Consider the following 19228-nt stretch of genomic DNA (forward strand, 5'->3'; position numbering starts at 1 on the left):
GCAAAAGCTCCGCCTCAAAAGCCTCAGGTGTCAAAACCCCCTTTCTCTTCCCTCCACCCCCTCCCACTGAGCACCCAGTTCCCCTCCTCCCACCATGCTCATTAACCTCATTGCCATTTTTGGAGTGCTGAGATTGGAAAGTGCCACTCTCTACACACACAAACAAGGGGCTGCAGTGTCCTGCTGCCGGATTGCTAGGGGCACCTTGAAAAGCGAAGTGAGATGGGGAAGCAGCCTTGACAGGTTCTTCCTTCGGAGGGCTGGGGGGTCTGGTGGCTTGCAAAGGGGACTGAAGCTGCTGCTGCTGCTGTTGCTGCTGGTTCAGGTTGTGATGCTGCTGGTGAGGTGCTGGAGACTGGCTCAGTGATGGCAAAGGCTGGGGCTGATGTTGAAGCTCTGTTCGTAGGGGGATGCTGGAGATGGGCGACGGGTAGAAGGACACAGAAGCGGAGGAAGGGGAGCCTGGCATCCTGAGACTGTCATTGAATGACAAACTCTGAAAAAATGAAGCATAAACAGGACAAGGAAGAGAGAACGGGGGAGGAAAAAGTGGAGAAGTTATTAAAAGATGAGAATTATTGTTGGTTTATTCATTATAGTCGAATATGTGGAAAGTTAAAGTTTAATTTGTTGCACATTGGCATCAACTTTGTAGCAGCACTTGCCTGTTTTGGCACATCTGATGCGAGGGAGCGAATTGACATTCCTATTTTACTGTTCCTCCTGAGCAAGAAACAATTAAATTGCAGAATTATTATCATGCATGCAGTGAGAAAGTAGTTGGAAGGCGATAATTAGAAGAATAACCAAAGAAAAACCATTTGTCTTTCACATTTAGAAACACACACCTCTGGTATGGTGTTCTCTTTGCTCCATTTTCCCTGACATACTCCACAAGTTGTTTCTGGGTCCTTCCACTAAAAGAAAGAGTTTTGAATTACAAGACTGAAAAGTAAATGTTTTATTGAAAAAGGTTCATGCCTTTTTTGGTATGTCAGTATACATTACCTGTATCTGAAGGAGGAGCCTCTAGTGAAGAGGATAGCTTTGGATTTGGGTTGGGGTTGGTCAAACAAACGGAAAAATGAGTGGTATTCCACACAGATCTTCCAAAAGATTTTACACTGGTCTCTACTGCCCATCATAAACTCCAGAGTGTCCTGATGGGGGCCCTAAAAACAAACAAAGAGAAAGAAATCACACAGTAAAACCGAGTGCATTTGGAATCTGAGACATGCACATAAAACAAAAGACATCAAACGCACTCTCTGAATAAAGACATTAATCTCTTTGTTGATACTTACATGAACCTCTGGGTGGAGCTTGATCAGGAACCGCTTTCTCTTGAAGCTCAGTTTGCGAATCTTGGACCAGTTGAAGGTATTTATTTTTGTGTTGCCCTGGGAGAAACAGGAATGTTAAAAGAGAGAAATAGCCTTAAGCAACATTGTTGGGGACTTAGGGGCCCCATTGACAAAACACAGCTAGTGAGAGAGCTGCAGTCACCTGAAAAACCTGAAGGCCCATGTGAGAAACAGCCAGATTAATTTTGGTGCCTTCCCGGTCAGCTGCTGGGTGGAAACGAACGCCGTACATCTCCAGTTTACGAGCAATCTCCAGGATTTGGAAATCCGATTCAGCTGGAGTCTGGCCCCTTGAAAAGACAGTAAAACAAAACCATTGTGAGTAACAACATATCCTTTTGGTAGTGTTTGATTTCCTCAAATTTAACCATTGGATCACTATGTGTCAGTTGACATGGCTGTCCATATGAAATCGATAGTTACGACGCAAACTGGCACTATTTTGGGAGTAAAATAATGCCTTATGAAATGTAGACCCTGGATCCTGTGGTGAAAAACACCGAGTTTCCTCGGCCCCAGAGAAAGTTCCTGCAGTTCAAATGCAGCTTGGTAGTACAAAACTGTGATTACATTTGCAAACACTGGCCTAAATAAGGTCAGAAACTGGTCTTCCATCTTCATTATTTAGGTATTCAAATAGACTGAAATGGTAGAGTTCCCCAAGGCGCAGTCCTTGAGCATGTTTTTATGGCGGAGTTCCACAAGGCTCAATCCTTGAGCCTCTTTTATTCACCCTTTACAAAATCCCTTTACCAAATTACACAAACCAAAGAAATGCATTATAATCAAGCAGTCCACACCAATTTAACTAAATGCCTACACTCCCAAAGATTTTGTCAGTAGGTGCACTCAAATAAATAAATAACTGATTTCAAGTTCGACCACCAGTTAATAAGAAACGGAATTAAATTGGGGGGGGAAAATATCATCCAACTCTTAAGACCAGAGTTCAAATTGATGCATACCTATCTAATCTTAAAGCTGACCATTATGCATATTTTACTTTCATTGTGAACTCACTTATTTATATTCAAAGACTGCATCATCAACCAAACTGAAAGATTAATTTGATTTTGATTTACCCATACATACAATCCTTAAGGTGCAGTAAAACCAACATTAATAATGGGGATTAATCAGGCTTTTTGGATCATAAAGTATTGTGAGGATCATAGTGTCCACTCTTCTTTCTTTTAGATCTACCAAATAAAATTTAGACATTGTTCAAGATTGTATCATGACTTGTTTGCAGAGTAATGTGCCCTTAAATCCCCATATAACTTTGAGGATTTGAGAGACGTTATCTAGAACCATGTGATTACAACCAAACAGCATGTTAGGAAGACATATCCATCCAATCATCACCACATTCTAATTTTGTTCATCCGTTAAGCGGGGAAATCTCCTTAGGGCCCTCCCCTGTCCCACTGGCCTTATGGCTAATAGACCGGCCAGAGCAGGGGATTAGGCCAGGGAACTCGCCGTTTGTGTCTGCACACTGGCAACCAAGGGAAGAGATTAGCAAAGGTCTTTAGAGCTGCCTAATACTCTGGGTTGAAAAGAGTCCCTATTGGCCATAGGATAGTACTGTGCTAACAAGGAAGCTGGTGGTGGGAAAAGTGCAGCGAGTGGTTTTGTGAGCTTCAGGACAAACCCTCTCATTATGGTTGTTTAGCAGGAACACAAAGTTGTCTCAGCTCAGTTACCTCATCATAAAAACACTAAACATTTGTGTTTGAAGCCACATAAAAAGGGGCACAGACAACGGGCTACTGTTTATAAATCCCCCAAAATTGTGATTCATGTGATACTCTTTGTGGGATATGAAATTGAGATGATCTAAAAAGGCTGGAAGAAGCAATCTGTAGTTAAGACTCAAAATTTGTGGTTTGTTCAGCAGTTTGCTAAATTATTATGGAGAGGGAGGAAGTCATTTTTGAGTACATTCCAAACTTTCAGCTTACATAAATCTTCAAGTGAAAACTAAATATTCACTAAAATCTTTATATGTAAACCTATCCTTACAGGAAAGTGAGCCAGAGAACTGCAAGTTTTCTCTCTTCTTAATAGTACCATTGTGGAGCATTAATAAGACATTGTGGTGTTTCGTCTTGATGCTGTTATCTTGACAATTTGTTACTCTTACTGTACTCTTAGAGCATTGGATTATCACACCTACCTACAACACTGCGACCCTGCTTATGAGTGAGGTCAAACCATGACAGCCCCTTTCCTCGAACGAGCTGCGTCCAAGTCAGAGTAAGCTGGCTTAACATGCAAGTAATAAATCATTTGTACTTTTGTTTCTTGAAAGAAGTTGTTTGGTGTAGGAAAGATCAGATGGAGCTACTTACAGGTGTCTGCGGTGGAGCTCCATGATCCTCTCTTGCACCTTCTCTTGGTAAGGCAACAGCTTGTTCATCCTCAGGAAGTCCCTGTCCGCCGCATCGTCGTAGTCACCAATCTCCGCTGTGGTTTAAGGAAGAGTAAGACATCCATTTTTCTTTGTACATGAACATTTATGTCTATTGAATGATGTTGAATCATACCGAAAGAAAACACTTTTCACTGAGAGGAATGGTGGATGTTTTCTATTTGATATGACCGCCTTTTATAGAATACTTTAATAAGATAAACCCATTATTTGTGAAGAAAAAGATCTATGGTGATATCAGAGACATCCTATTTAGTTTCTTTGCCTGGGTTATTTTCCACTCCTCTTTGAACTAATAAATGTACAAAATATGCGTACATAATTTACTTTTATTGCATTTGTAAAAAGAAATGGCAGCAGAGTGGAAACGAACATACAGAGTTAAAATTTACTGTATAAAATTGTTGTGTAATGTGTATATTTTTCTGCATACTTGCAATTATGAAACAGAATACACTCATTGGGTTATGTGATTGATGTTTTAGTTTTACATTAATCATAACTTTGTTCAGGTGGTGTTTTATGTAGGTTGAGGGGTTTGCGAAGCCAAATTTAGAGTTGAATATATCCCTCATTAAAATTCAATTCCTTTCACAGAGAAAGGAAGAATTTTTAGCATGCGAATCCTGGTTAGTTTGTGTCAGCATTGTAATCTCAATCAAGGCTGCCAAATATAAACCGCTTCAATGTTACAGACATTATTAATCATAACTGGACAAGCACATATCGTGGTAAAAACAACATCTTAAACGTACACTGGACGAGGTGAGAGGCCAGCAGGGCTCCAGTATTTTCAGTGCAGATCAACCTGCCCTCCATCAAATCTCTTTTCATCTGCAGTGAGAATAAGTACCTGTAAAAAGAAAAAAAACAAAAAGCACAGATGCTTAGTCTCCATCTGTTTAAGTTCATGAGAGTACAATCTGATCTAATCGGGGATTATTAAGTATTGGTATTATAGTTAAATGTCACGGAATGGTCCATCTCCAAAGAAAGCCATTAAAACTGTAGTGTTTTTTTATTCATGAGATTGTTGTTAAAGGAAAATAAATGTGCACTGACAAAAGTTTTCGAAGGAAAGCATGACAAGAATTTCATAAATATTTTCAGGACGAAAAATATCCTTGAAGACCATAATCTTGAGCTCCTGAAAAGAAAAATCCTCTTGACATGGGCGTGAGATAAAAGCAATATCCAGTAGGAAATTACAGTCACTGACCTTGTGTACTCCTCCTGCAGCTGACCGGGATCTGGAGGGAAGAACTTCACTGACAGCCTAAAGAGTGTATTTGCTGGTCCTGAAAAAACAACACATGAAAATCATTAATTTTTGCACAAACACAAACTTTACAAAATCAAGAATTTGAGTTCAGATTTGAGCTCACTCACTTCTGACTTGTCTCACAATGAATTTTGTGGGTTCCAGCCAAACCTGAGGAGAAAAAAAACACTATTATCTTCTGACAAGGTTTTACACAGTCTAACCTTAAGTGACCTCCTTACAACATAATGGTTGTACATTGTGTGTCTGGGTGATCGTGATGAGTGAATGTGGGCAGAATGTGGCTTCACTGCCTCACTGTAGCAGCCTGTTTGCACTATTACATCTGGGCCTGATTGAGGAAGGAATGTGCTAGATCCAGACAGATATATTGAGAAATTGGTATCAGCTGATATTTACTTGAATCCTTCTCTCAGTTCAGAGTTAGTGTGAGGACATCCAATTAAAGTCAACAAAGGTACAGATACTGGCGCATCTGATTCGTAAACAATTAGAGCGAGTACAATTAGGTGATTTATCCATCAAGGGAAAATTTATCAGAACTCTCTTAATGATTAATAATGGAATTTTACTGAGAAAACTGGCCAAAAAACATTAAAAACATTTTTAAATTCCTTTTAATTTTTTGTTGATGAAACAAACAATTGATCACCTGTAAAAACATGTGTTTTTTTAATGTTTTTTTTTTCATTATTAGGAAAATATAATGTTGATGAAGGCGTTATCATTACTCATGTTTCCAAAGCATCACACATTATGTCCTTTTCGCTATGGCTGCAACTCTCAATTATTTTCATTGTTGATCATTTCAATTTAATCATTTTCTTGATAAATTATTGAATCTATTAAATATCAATAGAGGTTGTATAGTTTCTGTACAACTTCAGGGTTGTGTTAACTATACTCAAAGGTGTCATCGTTTTTATTTAATATAAATAAACAAAATTATGTAAACAACAATCTCCTGCAGCCATCACATGACAGCCCCCTGCTGTCTCCACTAATTTATTTTTACATCGCAAGTAACATAACGTAATGACGTCACGGTAAAAGGACAACATGATGGCAACAGACTGAAGCCTTTGCTTTCTGCTGCATAAAGAACAAAGGCTCTCTAGCTAAAGTTTATATTTGAGACACAAAAATGCAAACAGTGATGTCCTGCGGTAAGTCTGTTTTCCACGGGGATAACAGTAAAGCTTGAAATACTTGAACAATGCTTCTATCCTTTTTTTGGAGCCAACTAGTATTATGTGTGAAAAAAAAACAAACATTCTTTAAAGGAAAAGTGGTCTGCCAAAAAACTGCTTGAACTTTGACCTGTCATTTACCTTTGTGCACTGAGACTTTTAGCTCTTTATACTTGTGGTTGTGGCAGACCAGGGCTTTAGAGTGCTAGTGTCTTGCCATGTGAAAACCTCTTACTGCAGAGATACAAATGTACTGTGTATATGCAGAATGGTTATCAATGTTCTTGCAGTTAAATATATGAGCTACAAAGATGTACAGTTTGTATCAAATATATCTCTTCTGTTTCCTTGAAAAGGCATTGTAGGTGGTCTTGAATTCCACTTGGAAGAACACAACAATGGAAAGTCTGATATTTGGAGTAGAGGGACTTCTGCCAGACAAGTTAAGAGTATTCCTAGTTTTAATGCTGCTCAAGTCCAGTAATAACAGTTATATGTCACTGCTGAAAATTGACAAAGACCTTCATCTTTTGCCCTGAGACAAGTAATCAAGCTGTAAGACCTCTGACCTTTGAAACTCAGTCTAGTCAGTATGATCAATGTGCCTGTCAGATCCTGGATAATCAATGTGTCTGTTTCAAACGACAAACGATTGCTGGTATACATACCCAGTTCATCTGCATGTTCTGAAACTCGAGGCCAAAGTAATCACTCTCTATGAGGTTGCCTCGAAGGAAAACCTCAGAGAGGAGGGCCTGTCCAAGAGCTTTGGGCTGAAAGAAACAATAACAGAGAAAAAGGAGCCGTTATTTCATGACTATGTCAACACAGAGGTCTTCAAAGTCCAGGGATGATACATCTTGAAATCTAAATGAAAAGAGGAATTGGAAAAACTTGGAGGAACAATATAGGTGAGATTATGAAAACACAAATGTAGCGGAGGGTGCGGAGAGGAGGGCTGTGCTTGTGTTCATACTGAGCATAGAATGAACTCCGTCCGCCTGTCCGTGTGGTGCAGAAAATATTTGGCATCTGTAAATGATCCACTGTGTTATGTGTTCCATGGCAGCAAATGTTCTGTCAATTCACATAGTTTCCTCGACTTGGATGAGCAAGTGAACTGTGTGTAAAATGTGTCCTACTGTTATACAGTTACTGTTATCTGGCCCTGAACCAGAGTGCAACAAAATCACAAGCAGGAAATGTGCCGAAGTTTACCTTCTCAACGCTCTGGGGTTTGTTTTCACTAAATGAAGGACTAATTACTATGTACTAAGAACACAGTGCAGTTGAGGTTTGGAATCCTAGCCTGTGACTTTTTGAGAAAATTATAGCCTGAAACATCTGGTTGTAATGTGAAATAGTATTTTTAAAAGCCTTATAAAAAGAACTGCTTTGCATCACAACTCAAAGAGCACCAGGAGATTTACTGTAGTCAAGTCTTTTCATTACTTTGATACAATCACATGTTCGGCATTCACACAATCTATAAAATGGCAGGTGAAACCGACGGACACAACATCTATAAATGTAGGAATCTGCTGTAAAATGCCCCTTTTTCCGAGCATTTACGGTGTCTGATTACATCTGATCTCAACCAGAGAACAAAACATGGTGTGTTAAAATACTTTGTCTGGGTTGTGTTTGAGCACAGGCCAAACATACTATCCAGGCAGCTTCAACATGTATTAAAAACCAAATGTATGAGGTATTCTGTCCCAGTTTGACATTCTTAGCTCATATAATTAGGCCAAAGCAGACACAACTAACGTCTGCTTTATAAACAAAGCTATGAGAGCAAACTCAAATTTCCATCCAACAAATCTCCATTTTCACACAGTTTCCCCTTCATGTTGTTCTGTGCACATCCCTTTCAATTTAGGGGAAAGCGAGAGTAATTCAGATCAGTATTTGTTTTAAATGCAGATTTAAGGCACTAATAGAAATGTTAAACAGGGCTTAGGCGATAAAAAAATCTTGACACAGATTTGTGATAAAATGGTTGTTAATAAAGATAAACTTCAAATAATTTTACTCAATATAGACAAGTATAACAACATATCACACAGAGAAGATAGATATAAAAACAGTCTACAGTTGTCAGCTTGCAAACCAGACAGTGTAACATTTCAAACCGACTACTTTCTCATTGTGCAAGTACCGTCAACTTAACTTGTTACATCTTATTGATGAATAATTTCAGACGTCTAAGAATCGTCTGAGGAATGATAGAAAAAGCAGAGCTAAATTAAGCAGCGCTTTGTAGAAACACAGATTTTAGCATGAAACTGCTTCATCCAATGTTTTGTGGTTGTAATCACAGGGTGTTTTGTTTGTTTTAGGGAAAATGATACCGGGTAATTCACCTTCGGGTTGAAACCTTGAGAATATAGGCTGACGGAATCCTAACCTAAAAACTGAGCTAACACCGTTAGAGGAGCAGCTCGGCTCTCAGCCCTACCCCAACCAGCTTCCACTGATGAGCGTCAGAGAAACACTGATTTTAACGTGGAACTTCTCGCCAGTGTTTTAATCACAGGGTTTGTTGGTTGGGGGGATGATGAATCATCTTTGGATAATTGGCTCCAGGTAGAAACCTTGTGAATGATTAACACTTCAGGAATCCTAACCTAAAAATTGAGCTCTTTGTTAACGGCAGCTCAGCCCCTTCTGATATGTTTCAGAAGGTCAGCATATACTTAAAACTGGTAGTATTATCAAAGCATATATTGCACTTAACCTTGATACTGATCCATATAGAAAAAAAAGTATTTCTCATATTTTGCCACGTCCAACCCCTAATGTAAAAAAGTTACATTGAGCCAAATCACTATAAAAACAAGGGATTTACACACATCCAACTGTTCCAACAAATGTTTTTAACCAAACTCAGGAATCTGTTAAAGATCAGACTAAGCTGTTAACTGATTTTTTTCCTCAGTGTACGAGTAATGAGGAAACTGCTCAGTGTAGTGCTCTCGGAAGCCCCTCCTCCGTGTTACTCATTAACCCTCTGCAGGAATGTTAAACTGCATTTCACAGCACTGTAGTCTGCAGGGAGGGTAAAATCCTTGCCTGGGACATTCAGCGTTATCTTCCACAATCTGACAGAGAGGAATGACACTTTCACAGTGATCTGTTTGCTTGTAGACAGCTAGTGAAAAGCACAAGGTACATTTAAAAAGTACACAGTACAGTATAGAGGCTGCAGACAGCTTCTCACTGAAACTATACTAATTTAACATCCATAATAATGCCTACATGGAATTTCCTGCAGATGCAAACAGATAATTTCCCTTCGTCTGCTGTTCAAATTAAATAATCTATGTAGGCTACGCAATAAGTTACCGTCTACGCAGTGGGAGTACAGTTCTTGCACCACTGCAGGGAGACCACTTTTTAATGGATTTCTGCATTAAATAATAGAGAGTGTGTAGAGGGCAAGATAATACAAAAAAAAGTAAGTAAGTATTAATGTTTATCTTTTCATTTTGTTGTCCCATGTGAGGCAGTGGAGTTTTTGGTATAGAGGACGTTTGTAAGAAATTATTAAATAAGTGTCAAAAGCAGTAAAATGAGTCCCTTTAATTTAGTCATCACAACATAAGTTACATTACTAACGACCATTTCTCCATTTTGGAGAGGAGCAAATATTAGCTGAAAGTACTAATAGTCGTCCCCCAAAAAATTGTGAAATGACTATAAGGGCTGCACTGTAATAGTGAAATTCAAGGAATTGGTTGAGAAGGTGTTTTAAAACAGAGCGATGCAGAAGCAGCCTTAGAGGCTGTAAACTTTTCCAAAAGAGTTTCCAGTGACTCTTCAGTCTTCTTCTTTTACACGGTTTTTACTGGGAGACAATTTATCTGCAGGCGTCTCATCAAATACAAATAGACCCCATCATTAAAACCGGTCAAAACACTAAATAAAGCAGTTTTACATCAAAAACATCAGTGTCTCTGTGAGGGTCTTGGGAGGCTGCAAGCTGAGCATCCACTGACTTTTGCACTCTAGCTGACTAAAATCCCTCTTCTAGTTAAATGATTGTTAAAAACAAAGATGTGACTTGTAACACAAAGAAAGGAGTCGGCAGAAATGTTTACACGTCTGCCCAATAGCTTAAATTCTTATTAAAATGCGTCTGAACTGTAAAACATGAGACAAATGTAGGCTGTTTTATGGCGTTTGGTGTGGCACTAAACTGGGAAAAAAAGGAACACATAATGGAAGCTTTGTATTGAATATCCATATCTGATTCAACATATAAAATACAATTATTTATAAAGAAATATTCAAATATTCTATTTGGTCGATGCTTCCCAACTCTGCCGTCCAAGCATGTCACAAATCAGTGGGTCAGCTCCCTAAAAGCCCGTCTGGCATTCTCAGTTGAAGCACATCTGTGTTGTGACAGTGTGATGATCCCATGCAGTTTGTTCACACCCAACTTGTGGTGTGGACCACAGTCTCATCTCTGAGCTCTAACATTAAGGCAGGTCAGTGGGTCAACCAATCAAGCTCCCAAAGCAGCAGGGATTATGACAAACAGATGTTTCTCTGGGAGACAAATCTTCCCCTGTGTGTGTGAAAAGAGAAGGGGAGGGGGGGCATACAAACGCAGGGTTTTAAAAGCAGCTGGCTATGAGGGAGGACCTTCTCATGCACAGCAAATGAAAAAGAAAACACACAAAAACACAGGTAACTCAAATATCCACCCTAATTCAAATCCTGGGATTGGGTGTACCTTGCATTACAGGTTAAGCATGGCTCACCAAACAGCAGTTAATACTCCCCAAACACAAGTGAATGGAAGTGAGATCTAGTAGAAACTCCCATTGACAGCAGGGGTGTGTTGGGGCTTGTATATTGCACAGTGGGATGTTCATTGTTTAGGCCTAACCACCAGGAGGTTTCCTGCTGACATACATTTTAAAGCCACTCTCACAAGGGCATGAGGAGACAATTCAAAAGATCAACACTTCTTTGAAGCCTTTCTTAATGTAATTCTTACAACTTTCATTATAAGTAATCAGTGCTGATTCCTTTTCACTACCTGGCTACATCTGTGGACAGTTGGCCAGAGCGCTTGTTGGCAGATAAACACGACATGGTGGTAATCAGGATCAGGTGTTTTAGCGTGCGCCTTCTGCTCACATCACCTGTGTAACCCAGATACGTTCCAAACTAAGCTTGCCCTGTAAATGGTGGAGTATGACTTAATATGTAGGACCAAACAAAAAGGCTGCCAATTATTTCCAACAGCATAAAAGTATAAGAACAGGAGAGATTGGTAATGTAGACAGCAATGGATTGTTTAAGATGTTAAATGGGTCCTTGTAGGCACAGCCACTACAATGTTTAGCTACTTAAGTACACAGTGGGACAGTGTGAAGGCTTTGTAGAGATGAGAGCTGAGTGCTCAGCTGCACACTATAAACACTCAAAGCACTCAAAAACAAGAAAGGAAGCAATGAAATGGGGGAAAATATTACTTAAAATGATCAAAGTTATCTGCTAACAGAAGAAGAATATGTCACTTAACTTAAGATTAAAAAGGAGTAAAACTATCTACTGCCAAAGAACCCACTGATATCTTAAAACTATCACTACCAGACAGAACATTTGTCTGATACAATAAAAGGGAGAGGAAAATGTGCTTATATTTAGCATACAGTGCTCATGAAGTTGTCTTTAAGCAGCACTAAGGATTCTGAAATGTAATAATGACTAAATGTGCTTACACACAACGCACAAGAAATGACATCAGCTCGCTGAAAGTAAGACATAACACTCAATCAAATAAATGTAAATACCATGTTGGGAATGAAACTGAATTATACAACAAATTTAGATGTTAGCTGTTATGTAACATTTACAATAAAACAGTGAATACTAGTAAGTAGTTTTCTGTTTCTAGTATGCAAAGAGATGAAACGAATAAATTGCTTGAAGTAAGAAATTCAGACTTTCACAAAGCATGTTTATACTTGTTACTGTTGAACAGCTTTAGATTCTGGTAATTCTGGTTTCATACATCACATTACTTAAAACCAGTAATTAAATGTCAGTAACAAGTTAAAACATCTTATTAAGATAATTAAAGCTCTTGTGAGCAGTTTCTGGCTGGCAATTAAACAGACTGAAATTAATACTGACAAAAGCAAACGAGACCATCGGTGTGAAGATTGACTTTATCTATATAGATATTTTTAATGGCCATAACTGCTGCCACGAGGTCAGTGTCAGATGAGGCCTGTGTTTACATTTTCCACTGCAAAGATTCAGGGTGAGTGATAAGTTTGACTCTTGAAAGACAACAGGATGACATTTTTCTTCAGAAAAAAGTACTTATGCGTGTAAAGGACAAGATCAACAAAGAGATAAGACGCCCTACTTTGTCCACAGCGGTGTAAGATCAAACAAAATGAAAGTTCCACACTGTCGCTTTAAGCACAGAAAATGTTTGAAACAAGTGATAAAAACTGCCTTGTGAGAAAAAAAATCCAAAGAGAAAATAAAGGCATATATTGCCTTGATTTAAGATATTTTAATCCAACCAAGATATCACTTTTTGTAGTGTTGAAAAAAGGAGTGAGAGTGCTCCTTTTCAGAGCATGCAAACCACAGGTCCAATTTTGCTCTTTTACACAGATAACTATACATTTGTATTATCCCCAACTACACTCATCTGATATCAAAACATTTTAAAAACTATAAAACACCAGTATACTTCTTACACTAACAAAAAAGCACTAAAAGAACAGAGTTACGCATGTTTCACTACTCATAACAGACAAAATCAAGAAGTGATTTCTGCTACAGGCCAGCGCTTGAAATTCCAAAGTTTCAGCAGGGCTTCACTCCTGCGTGTGTCCCCTCCCCCACCACCTCTGCTCAAACTTTGTACTGGCCATGACTGCTCCCTCTGAACTGCTCTTTTAACACCAGAGGCTACCCCTCTGTCCCCCCAACCCACTTGGTTGTCAACCTTGCTATTTATGTGCTTGTTTGCTAACACTAATGCAAAAGCCTGCCCAGATTCCCCTCCCACTAATGCTCCTGACTGTACTGCATTTTCACACAGCTAGGTTCCACATCCCACCCTCGAACTTTTTGCAAGTTTAGGAGCTGGAAGTTAAAGCCAGCAAAGGGGCTGGCTGGCTTCGGGGATAAAAGGAGCCTGTGTTTCGCCTGCCCTGCCGGCCCTGCCTCCCTGTCCAGAAACCACAAGGCTGAGCTTTCTCCTGTGCTGGCTGTGGGAGGGGCCTGTGGACGAGAGCCATGCAAGCAAATGTCTGCTGATGATGACCATGCTGGGTACCTGCAGCAGATGACGGCCAAAGATCAAAGCACACACACGCTAATCTGATTTGTCTGCTTTAGGTCCAGACTAAAGATATCATATGACCATAAATACATGTATTCAATCACACCATATGTGCATACAGGTCTCAGTTATCATGAGATGAACTCTGCAAGACATTATTGGTTGTACATGTGTAAAGCTCGACAAAGCCAGGACAAAGTCTTCCATACTTTTGTATAAGAGAGAGCATTTCAGCACAAGTGTATTTATGCTTCACTACTAGGGGTGTCAGCAGTTCTCAAAATCCATAATATAATTTCAATTTTGATTTTGATGTCCATTTCGATTTAAACTATTTTTAGGAAATGAGGACTATGCCAGTGGACAAATTTACAAACTAATTTTTCACTATTTTATTAATACAATCCAATTAATTTGGATATCCCACATATCCCCTTATAAAAAGGCATTTTCAGATAACGACATGTGTAATATGATGATAATATTCAGGGGTTTTAAGAGCATTCTTTGGACATCAACAGCACATTTGGGAATTTGTCTCAGTTGGGGTTATTGCAACTTTTGCAACACAAGGCTTCTTGTCTTATTACGGTCACCTCATGCATTGTAAACATAATTACTAACAGTCTGCTAGGCTGGGGTTCATTTCACTATGTATTGCTGCATGTAAATGGGAAGAGAAGGGGAAGACTCAATTTTATAAACAGCTAAATAGGATCAAAACTGGCGTATTTTATATATAGACGTAATTGTAACGCTACAGTGAGAGTATTGAGTCTCACGGAGAAGGCAAAACGTCACCACACTGATGACTTCGGGGAAGCAAAGGGTTTTTGTATTCTGTTCTTTTATTTATGTTACTCTGTCATGTCTGACTCCGGCAGTGACCATGTTGTCTCCAAAAATGTAGCTGCAGGCTACCAGTAAACTAGGCTGTGCCATCTTTGAAACATTTCATTTTTCAGATGTGCACACACAAGCAGCGTTGGAGAGAAAATAAATACTGAGGGAAACACTGATACAGATTTTGATTTTGATGATTTCAAATTGAAAGTTCAGGCAGAGTCGGCAGATGATACAGTATATACAAAAGGTATTTGAGCAGCTGAGCAACCAAAATGCCACAATGAAGGGGAGGCAGTGTGCATAAAGGCCACAACTATTTAAAACCTTCAACCAGGAACCTTCACTGTAATTTTGAATCTATTTTTGCATACAGTATGCATGAGAAAAAACTGCAATTACATGGTTGGAAAGGTACACTGCTTCATTCATTTCTCTTTTAAGTTCTTACGTGAACATTATAGCATCTTAGGTGAAAGCTTCCCATGTTCGACTGTAATTAAATAAAGATTTTGTAATAAAAGACTCTGGAAGTCTCTGGAAGAGCCAGGCTGTATATTGGTTATCAATTATTATTTTAAGTGTGCACAATGCTATATGAATATACTGGCAATAATACGGAATTCTGAATGTTAAATTAATGCTTTTTTGATATGAAAAATTACAGTATTCATGTTCAAGTAGACATAAGATTAATAATCATATGGCACACAGGCAGTTCTTTTTACAACAAAAGTTTAACTTGAGTCATGCAGCAGACGCATAGCTCTGCAGCCATTCTGTACACAGACATGAATACTCTTCTCCCATCAGCCCACGACTCTTTAGAAAGAATGAATGAACAGAAATATTGAGAAATGTGCAGCGGGGAACAACAGAGCCTCTCAGAGGCCATCTTGTTCCTGGCAAACTGCAGTCTGCTTGACAACAGCATTGCCGTCATTCCCCTTTTGCAGCAGCCATGTATTTCCGTCTGCCATCTCCTATCAACAGCATGTCCAAGGGCTTACTTTGAACTCTGCACGCCAAGTTCAGTTGTCTCTCAACATCTACTGCTGAAAATCATCATAAAACGGACAATAAAAAAAACGTCTTAAAAAATTAACTCTGAGCAGAACAAGGACTTCCACTTCCATATAAATTAAACGTTCGTCTGTCACATTCTATTAGGATAAGACTCTGAGACAACATATGGTGCATAAGATTATGAAATGTCTGTCTCAGCAGTGGCCCCACACTACATCTGCCAGAACGCTTATTGTTGTGGCTACACTAGGATTTAGGACGGAGTAGTTACGCACAATTAAATACTATTCTTACAGAATAAAGAGTGCGTAAATCCAGTTTTATTACACTGCAAGTCAAACTCCTCCATCGATCAGTCATTGGTTTTAGTCATTGCAGAGACTTCCCTTTAATAACTTTGATATGTCTCTTCAAAGACGAAAGACAGGAAACTTGCTCTGATAGTGACTTCCTTATTGCTTCCTATTTGCCGTCTCAGTGACTCCCTCAGCAACTTGGCAAGTTAACCCAGGGAAGCACTGATACCGAGTGGATCCAAAGTTTGTTCAAAACAGCTGCCAGTTTGCAAATGGGATTAAGTTTCCAGTAAAGTAATTACAATTAAACCTGCAAACACTGATGATTCTGGATATTTAACTAATTTTAAAAATTGTAGCTTCATATTTCAAAATGTCAGTGTATTTTGCATATGCTCCTGTATTGCTTTGAAAAATACATTATATACATATACATATATTCAAACTGTAATTAGTTTGTATATGCCACCTTCCTATGCACTGAGGGAAAACATTTTATAACTCAAAACAAGCTATTTGTCTTTGCACTCAACAAATACAGTATTTAAATGTTCGATCTTCAATCCTGGATGGTCATATCATATACCTCCTTGTGGCTCAATTCTTACAAACAGTCAAGAAAACTACAACTACTTCTAGAAACCACTTAGATAGGAAGCAGAAATCACAGCCAAGAAGCTATAAAGTGTCCTGGTGTGTTAGACTAAGATGCCCAAATGATTAGCATTAAGGAGGAAGGGATTTCAGCACCAAAGCCATGTGGCAGATGTCACAAACCCTGGCCACACGCACCCAGGGAAACCCAGGATTATTATAAGGAAAGATGTGGCCTGCTGTGTAACAAACTGCAGACGTATCATAGTGTAAATGAAAGAGGATGTAAGATTGTGCAGGAGGAGAAACTTACGTCTATATCAAAGAACTCCTGGGAGTCGTCCAGCCCCTGCACACGGATTTGTAGTCCTCGCCCATGGCTTTTGCTCCCACTGACCATGTTACCACTGAGGCTCTGGCCTGGTTCCAAAGTGCTGATACCGGCATTGAACTGGGCTCCCAGCCTGGTGCCAGGGGTCTGCAGGACCCGGTATGAACCCTCAATCTCCCCCATTACTGCTCAGAGCAGCAGCGTCCCCACCTCACTCCTGCAAACACAGAGGGAGCACCAGAAATCAGCAACAGAGTTAGGAAAATACAGAACATGATGATACTTTTGTGGTTAAACAATTTCTTAATTTGTCTGGGGTGACTTAATCTGTCATGAGACTTGGTGTGTTATAGGTTGACCGTAGGTGGTGCCTGGTTTCACATAGTTTTCACATGTTTCATTCCAAAAAGTATTTTTTTACTGTCTGAAGCTGTTTTTAGACATGAGGCTCATTCACAATGCATTTAACACGTACAACACGTATAGTAACAACATGTGTGGCATACAACAAGAGTGTAGATGGACGCCTACTAAAAGAGAAGACGACCTAAAAGTACAAAAAGAAACGACGGCGTACCGAGTTTGCGTTTATAGCATAACGTCACGTTGCATGTGGGCCAAACTGGGTCAGCAGCAGTTAAATGTTGAAGTTAACGATATTTTAAAGCGATAAAACACAACGGAAGCACTTTCAAAAACTACATAACAACCGTTTAAGTGTTTAAAATGAGGTTTATTTTCTTTTAGAGAGGAGGGACACTAGTTTAAGAGAAGCAACCAGAACTATTAATACCCCTAGACCGAGTTTTCTCTCCGACATATAAGTCATAGTAACGTATCTCACCGGATACAAAGTACATTAAGTCGTTTAAAACTTACCTTTTTGCCCGTTTCGAACCGTTAAAAGTTTGTTACACCGAAGAGGACTCTACTTCGTTCCATGGTCGTCGTCGTCCAACGGAGTGCGCACTGACACACTAGTTTGTTATTGGCTGAAGCGGCTCAAAGCGTCCTGCCATTGGTTCAAATGTGCTCGAGGAGTTCTGTAGGCTGAGAAGCGAAGATTTACCTTCCTTCACTTTAAATAGCCGTGATGGATGGAGAGTAAAGTTGTCCGCCTGAAAAATTATACGTTGTGGATGTTTAATGAGGCCTCGTGGAAAGTTTTAAAATGGTCTCGAGGTTACGTGTGTTTAACGTACAGGCCAATGGGTGCCAACAACTACAGGAAATAAATTGATTTTTTTTATCTGATTAGTTCAATTTGACTTGAGTAACAACATCCTTCATTTGAGTTTGGGCCAAAGTTTGACCCAAAGTTTGTCATGAAAACTGTACGGGTTGTCACCGTAAGACTTTAAACCAGACTAATTTTACTAACAAATTTCTCCCTTCTTTACAGTAGGTAACAGTGTGCGCGTGCGCTACGAGACCATAACCGTTTCTTCACTTGTTTCAGAGCTTTATTGAATCAGTCACGATACATTTGCCTATACTTTGCACTTAGATCCATTGTTTTGAAGCAGCACGTTAATGAAAAGAGTCGGATTAAACTAATATCAGGAGGAGGTCACTTCTGCCATTGTAATAGAGCTCCCCCTACTGTTCAGCCTCGTAGAAGTAGGTCTACACAAGTTGTTAACCTCTCAGACATATTAAAAGGGCCATTTCATCTTTTTTTATTTCCTCTCAATGAAAAGTAGTTTTATTGTTTTCTGTTCAGGAAAAGAAAACAGTAAAATATTGACAGTTAAATTAATAACCTATTAAAAACTCAAGTCTTTTCCAGTACCAGTGTTGTCACCATGGAGGGTAATAGAAGCAGCCAATCTGTCCCACTTTCATGAAAAAAGGATTCTTGATTTCACAGTAGAAGTGTGAGTCTTTCCATATCAAATATCTCCTCAAGAATGTCCAACCAGTTTCTCAGAGTGGGAGGATCCTCTTTGCATGTTCCCTGATTGCCTTCTTGGAAACAGAACTATAACCAGATATCTGTATTCACAATGAACATTTTCCCTTGTCATGTTGTTTAAATCACCAAAATTTCAATTTCTGCAAAACTTGAACCAAATGGGATATAACTGCACATGCATATTGCTTTCTGGATATTGGCAGGATACAGTATAATCATCAGCCACTTTATTAGGTGCATGTACAATCTAATGTTCACAGTTTGCGACTCAAGACTTGTACTTACAGCTCTGCAAAATGTTCTGCCTTTACAAACATAGTATTGTACATTTTAAATGAGAGGGGCAGAATATTAGAGACACCTTTCAAAACATTACACTCCACAAAAACACAACATCACCAGCCACTAAGATTGTAATTGTAAACACAAATTAGATTTATTAGCTTTCTAACAGTCTCAACAAAACAGAAAAATATAAGCTTCATGGAAGTAGAATTCTTGGCAGACTTGTAATTAAACTATTTAGATTGAAATGACAATTGAGTGCACATAGTCAACAAATAGTTATAAGGAATTGTCTAAGAAAAGTTCAAAATAAAGGTTACACAAATAATTTGTAAGCATAA

The 19228-nt window shown here is 39.0% G+C and overlaps 1 protein-coding gene across 2 annotated transcripts in view; it reads right to left on the reverse strand.

Annotated features, from left to right (window-relative positions):
• farp2 (FERM, RhoGEF and pleckstrin domain protein 2) overlaps window positions 1–17652 on the reverse strand; it is a 33882-nt gene extending 16230 nt beyond the window's left edge. For both annotated transcript variants that reach the window (XM_069679664.1, XM_069679665.1), the window contains exons 1-13: window positions 17567–17652; window positions 16670–16904; window positions 6939–7043; window positions 5188–5230; window positions 5018–5096; window positions 4554–4651; window positions 3719–3833; window positions 1507–1654; window positions 1305–1400; window positions 1009–1172; window positions 849–917; window positions 666–723; window positions 205–496 (exon numbers count right to left, since the gene is read on the reverse strand). In XM_069679664.1, the coding sequence (XP_069535765.1) occupies window positions 205–496; window positions 666–723; window positions 849–917; window positions 1009–1172; window positions 1305–1400; window positions 1507–1654; window positions 3719–3833; window positions 4554–4651; window positions 5018–5096; window positions 5188–5230; window positions 6939–7043; window positions 16670–16870 (1468 nt within the window). In that variant the 5' untranslated portion in view covers window positions 16871–16904; window positions 17567–17652. The remainder of the gene's footprint in view (window positions 1–204; window positions 497–665; window positions 724–848; window positions 918–1008; window positions 1173–1304; window positions 1401–1506; window positions 1655–3718; window positions 3834–4553; window positions 4652–5017; window positions 5097–5187; window positions 5231–6938; window positions 7044–16669; window positions 16905–17566) is intronic.
• Between the last annotated feature and the right edge of the window lie 1576 nt (window positions 17653–19228).

The sequence above is a fragment of the Semicossyphus pulcher genome, unplaced genomic scaffold (genome assembly GCF_022749685.1).
Source record: "Semicossyphus pulcher isolate SPU_LCO1_2020_fin unplaced genomic scaffold, fSemPul1.0.p SCAF_4, whole genome shotgun sequence".
Taxonomy (NCBI): Eukaryota; Metazoa; Chordata; class Actinopteri; order Labriformes; family Labridae; genus Semicossyphus; species Semicossyphus pulcher.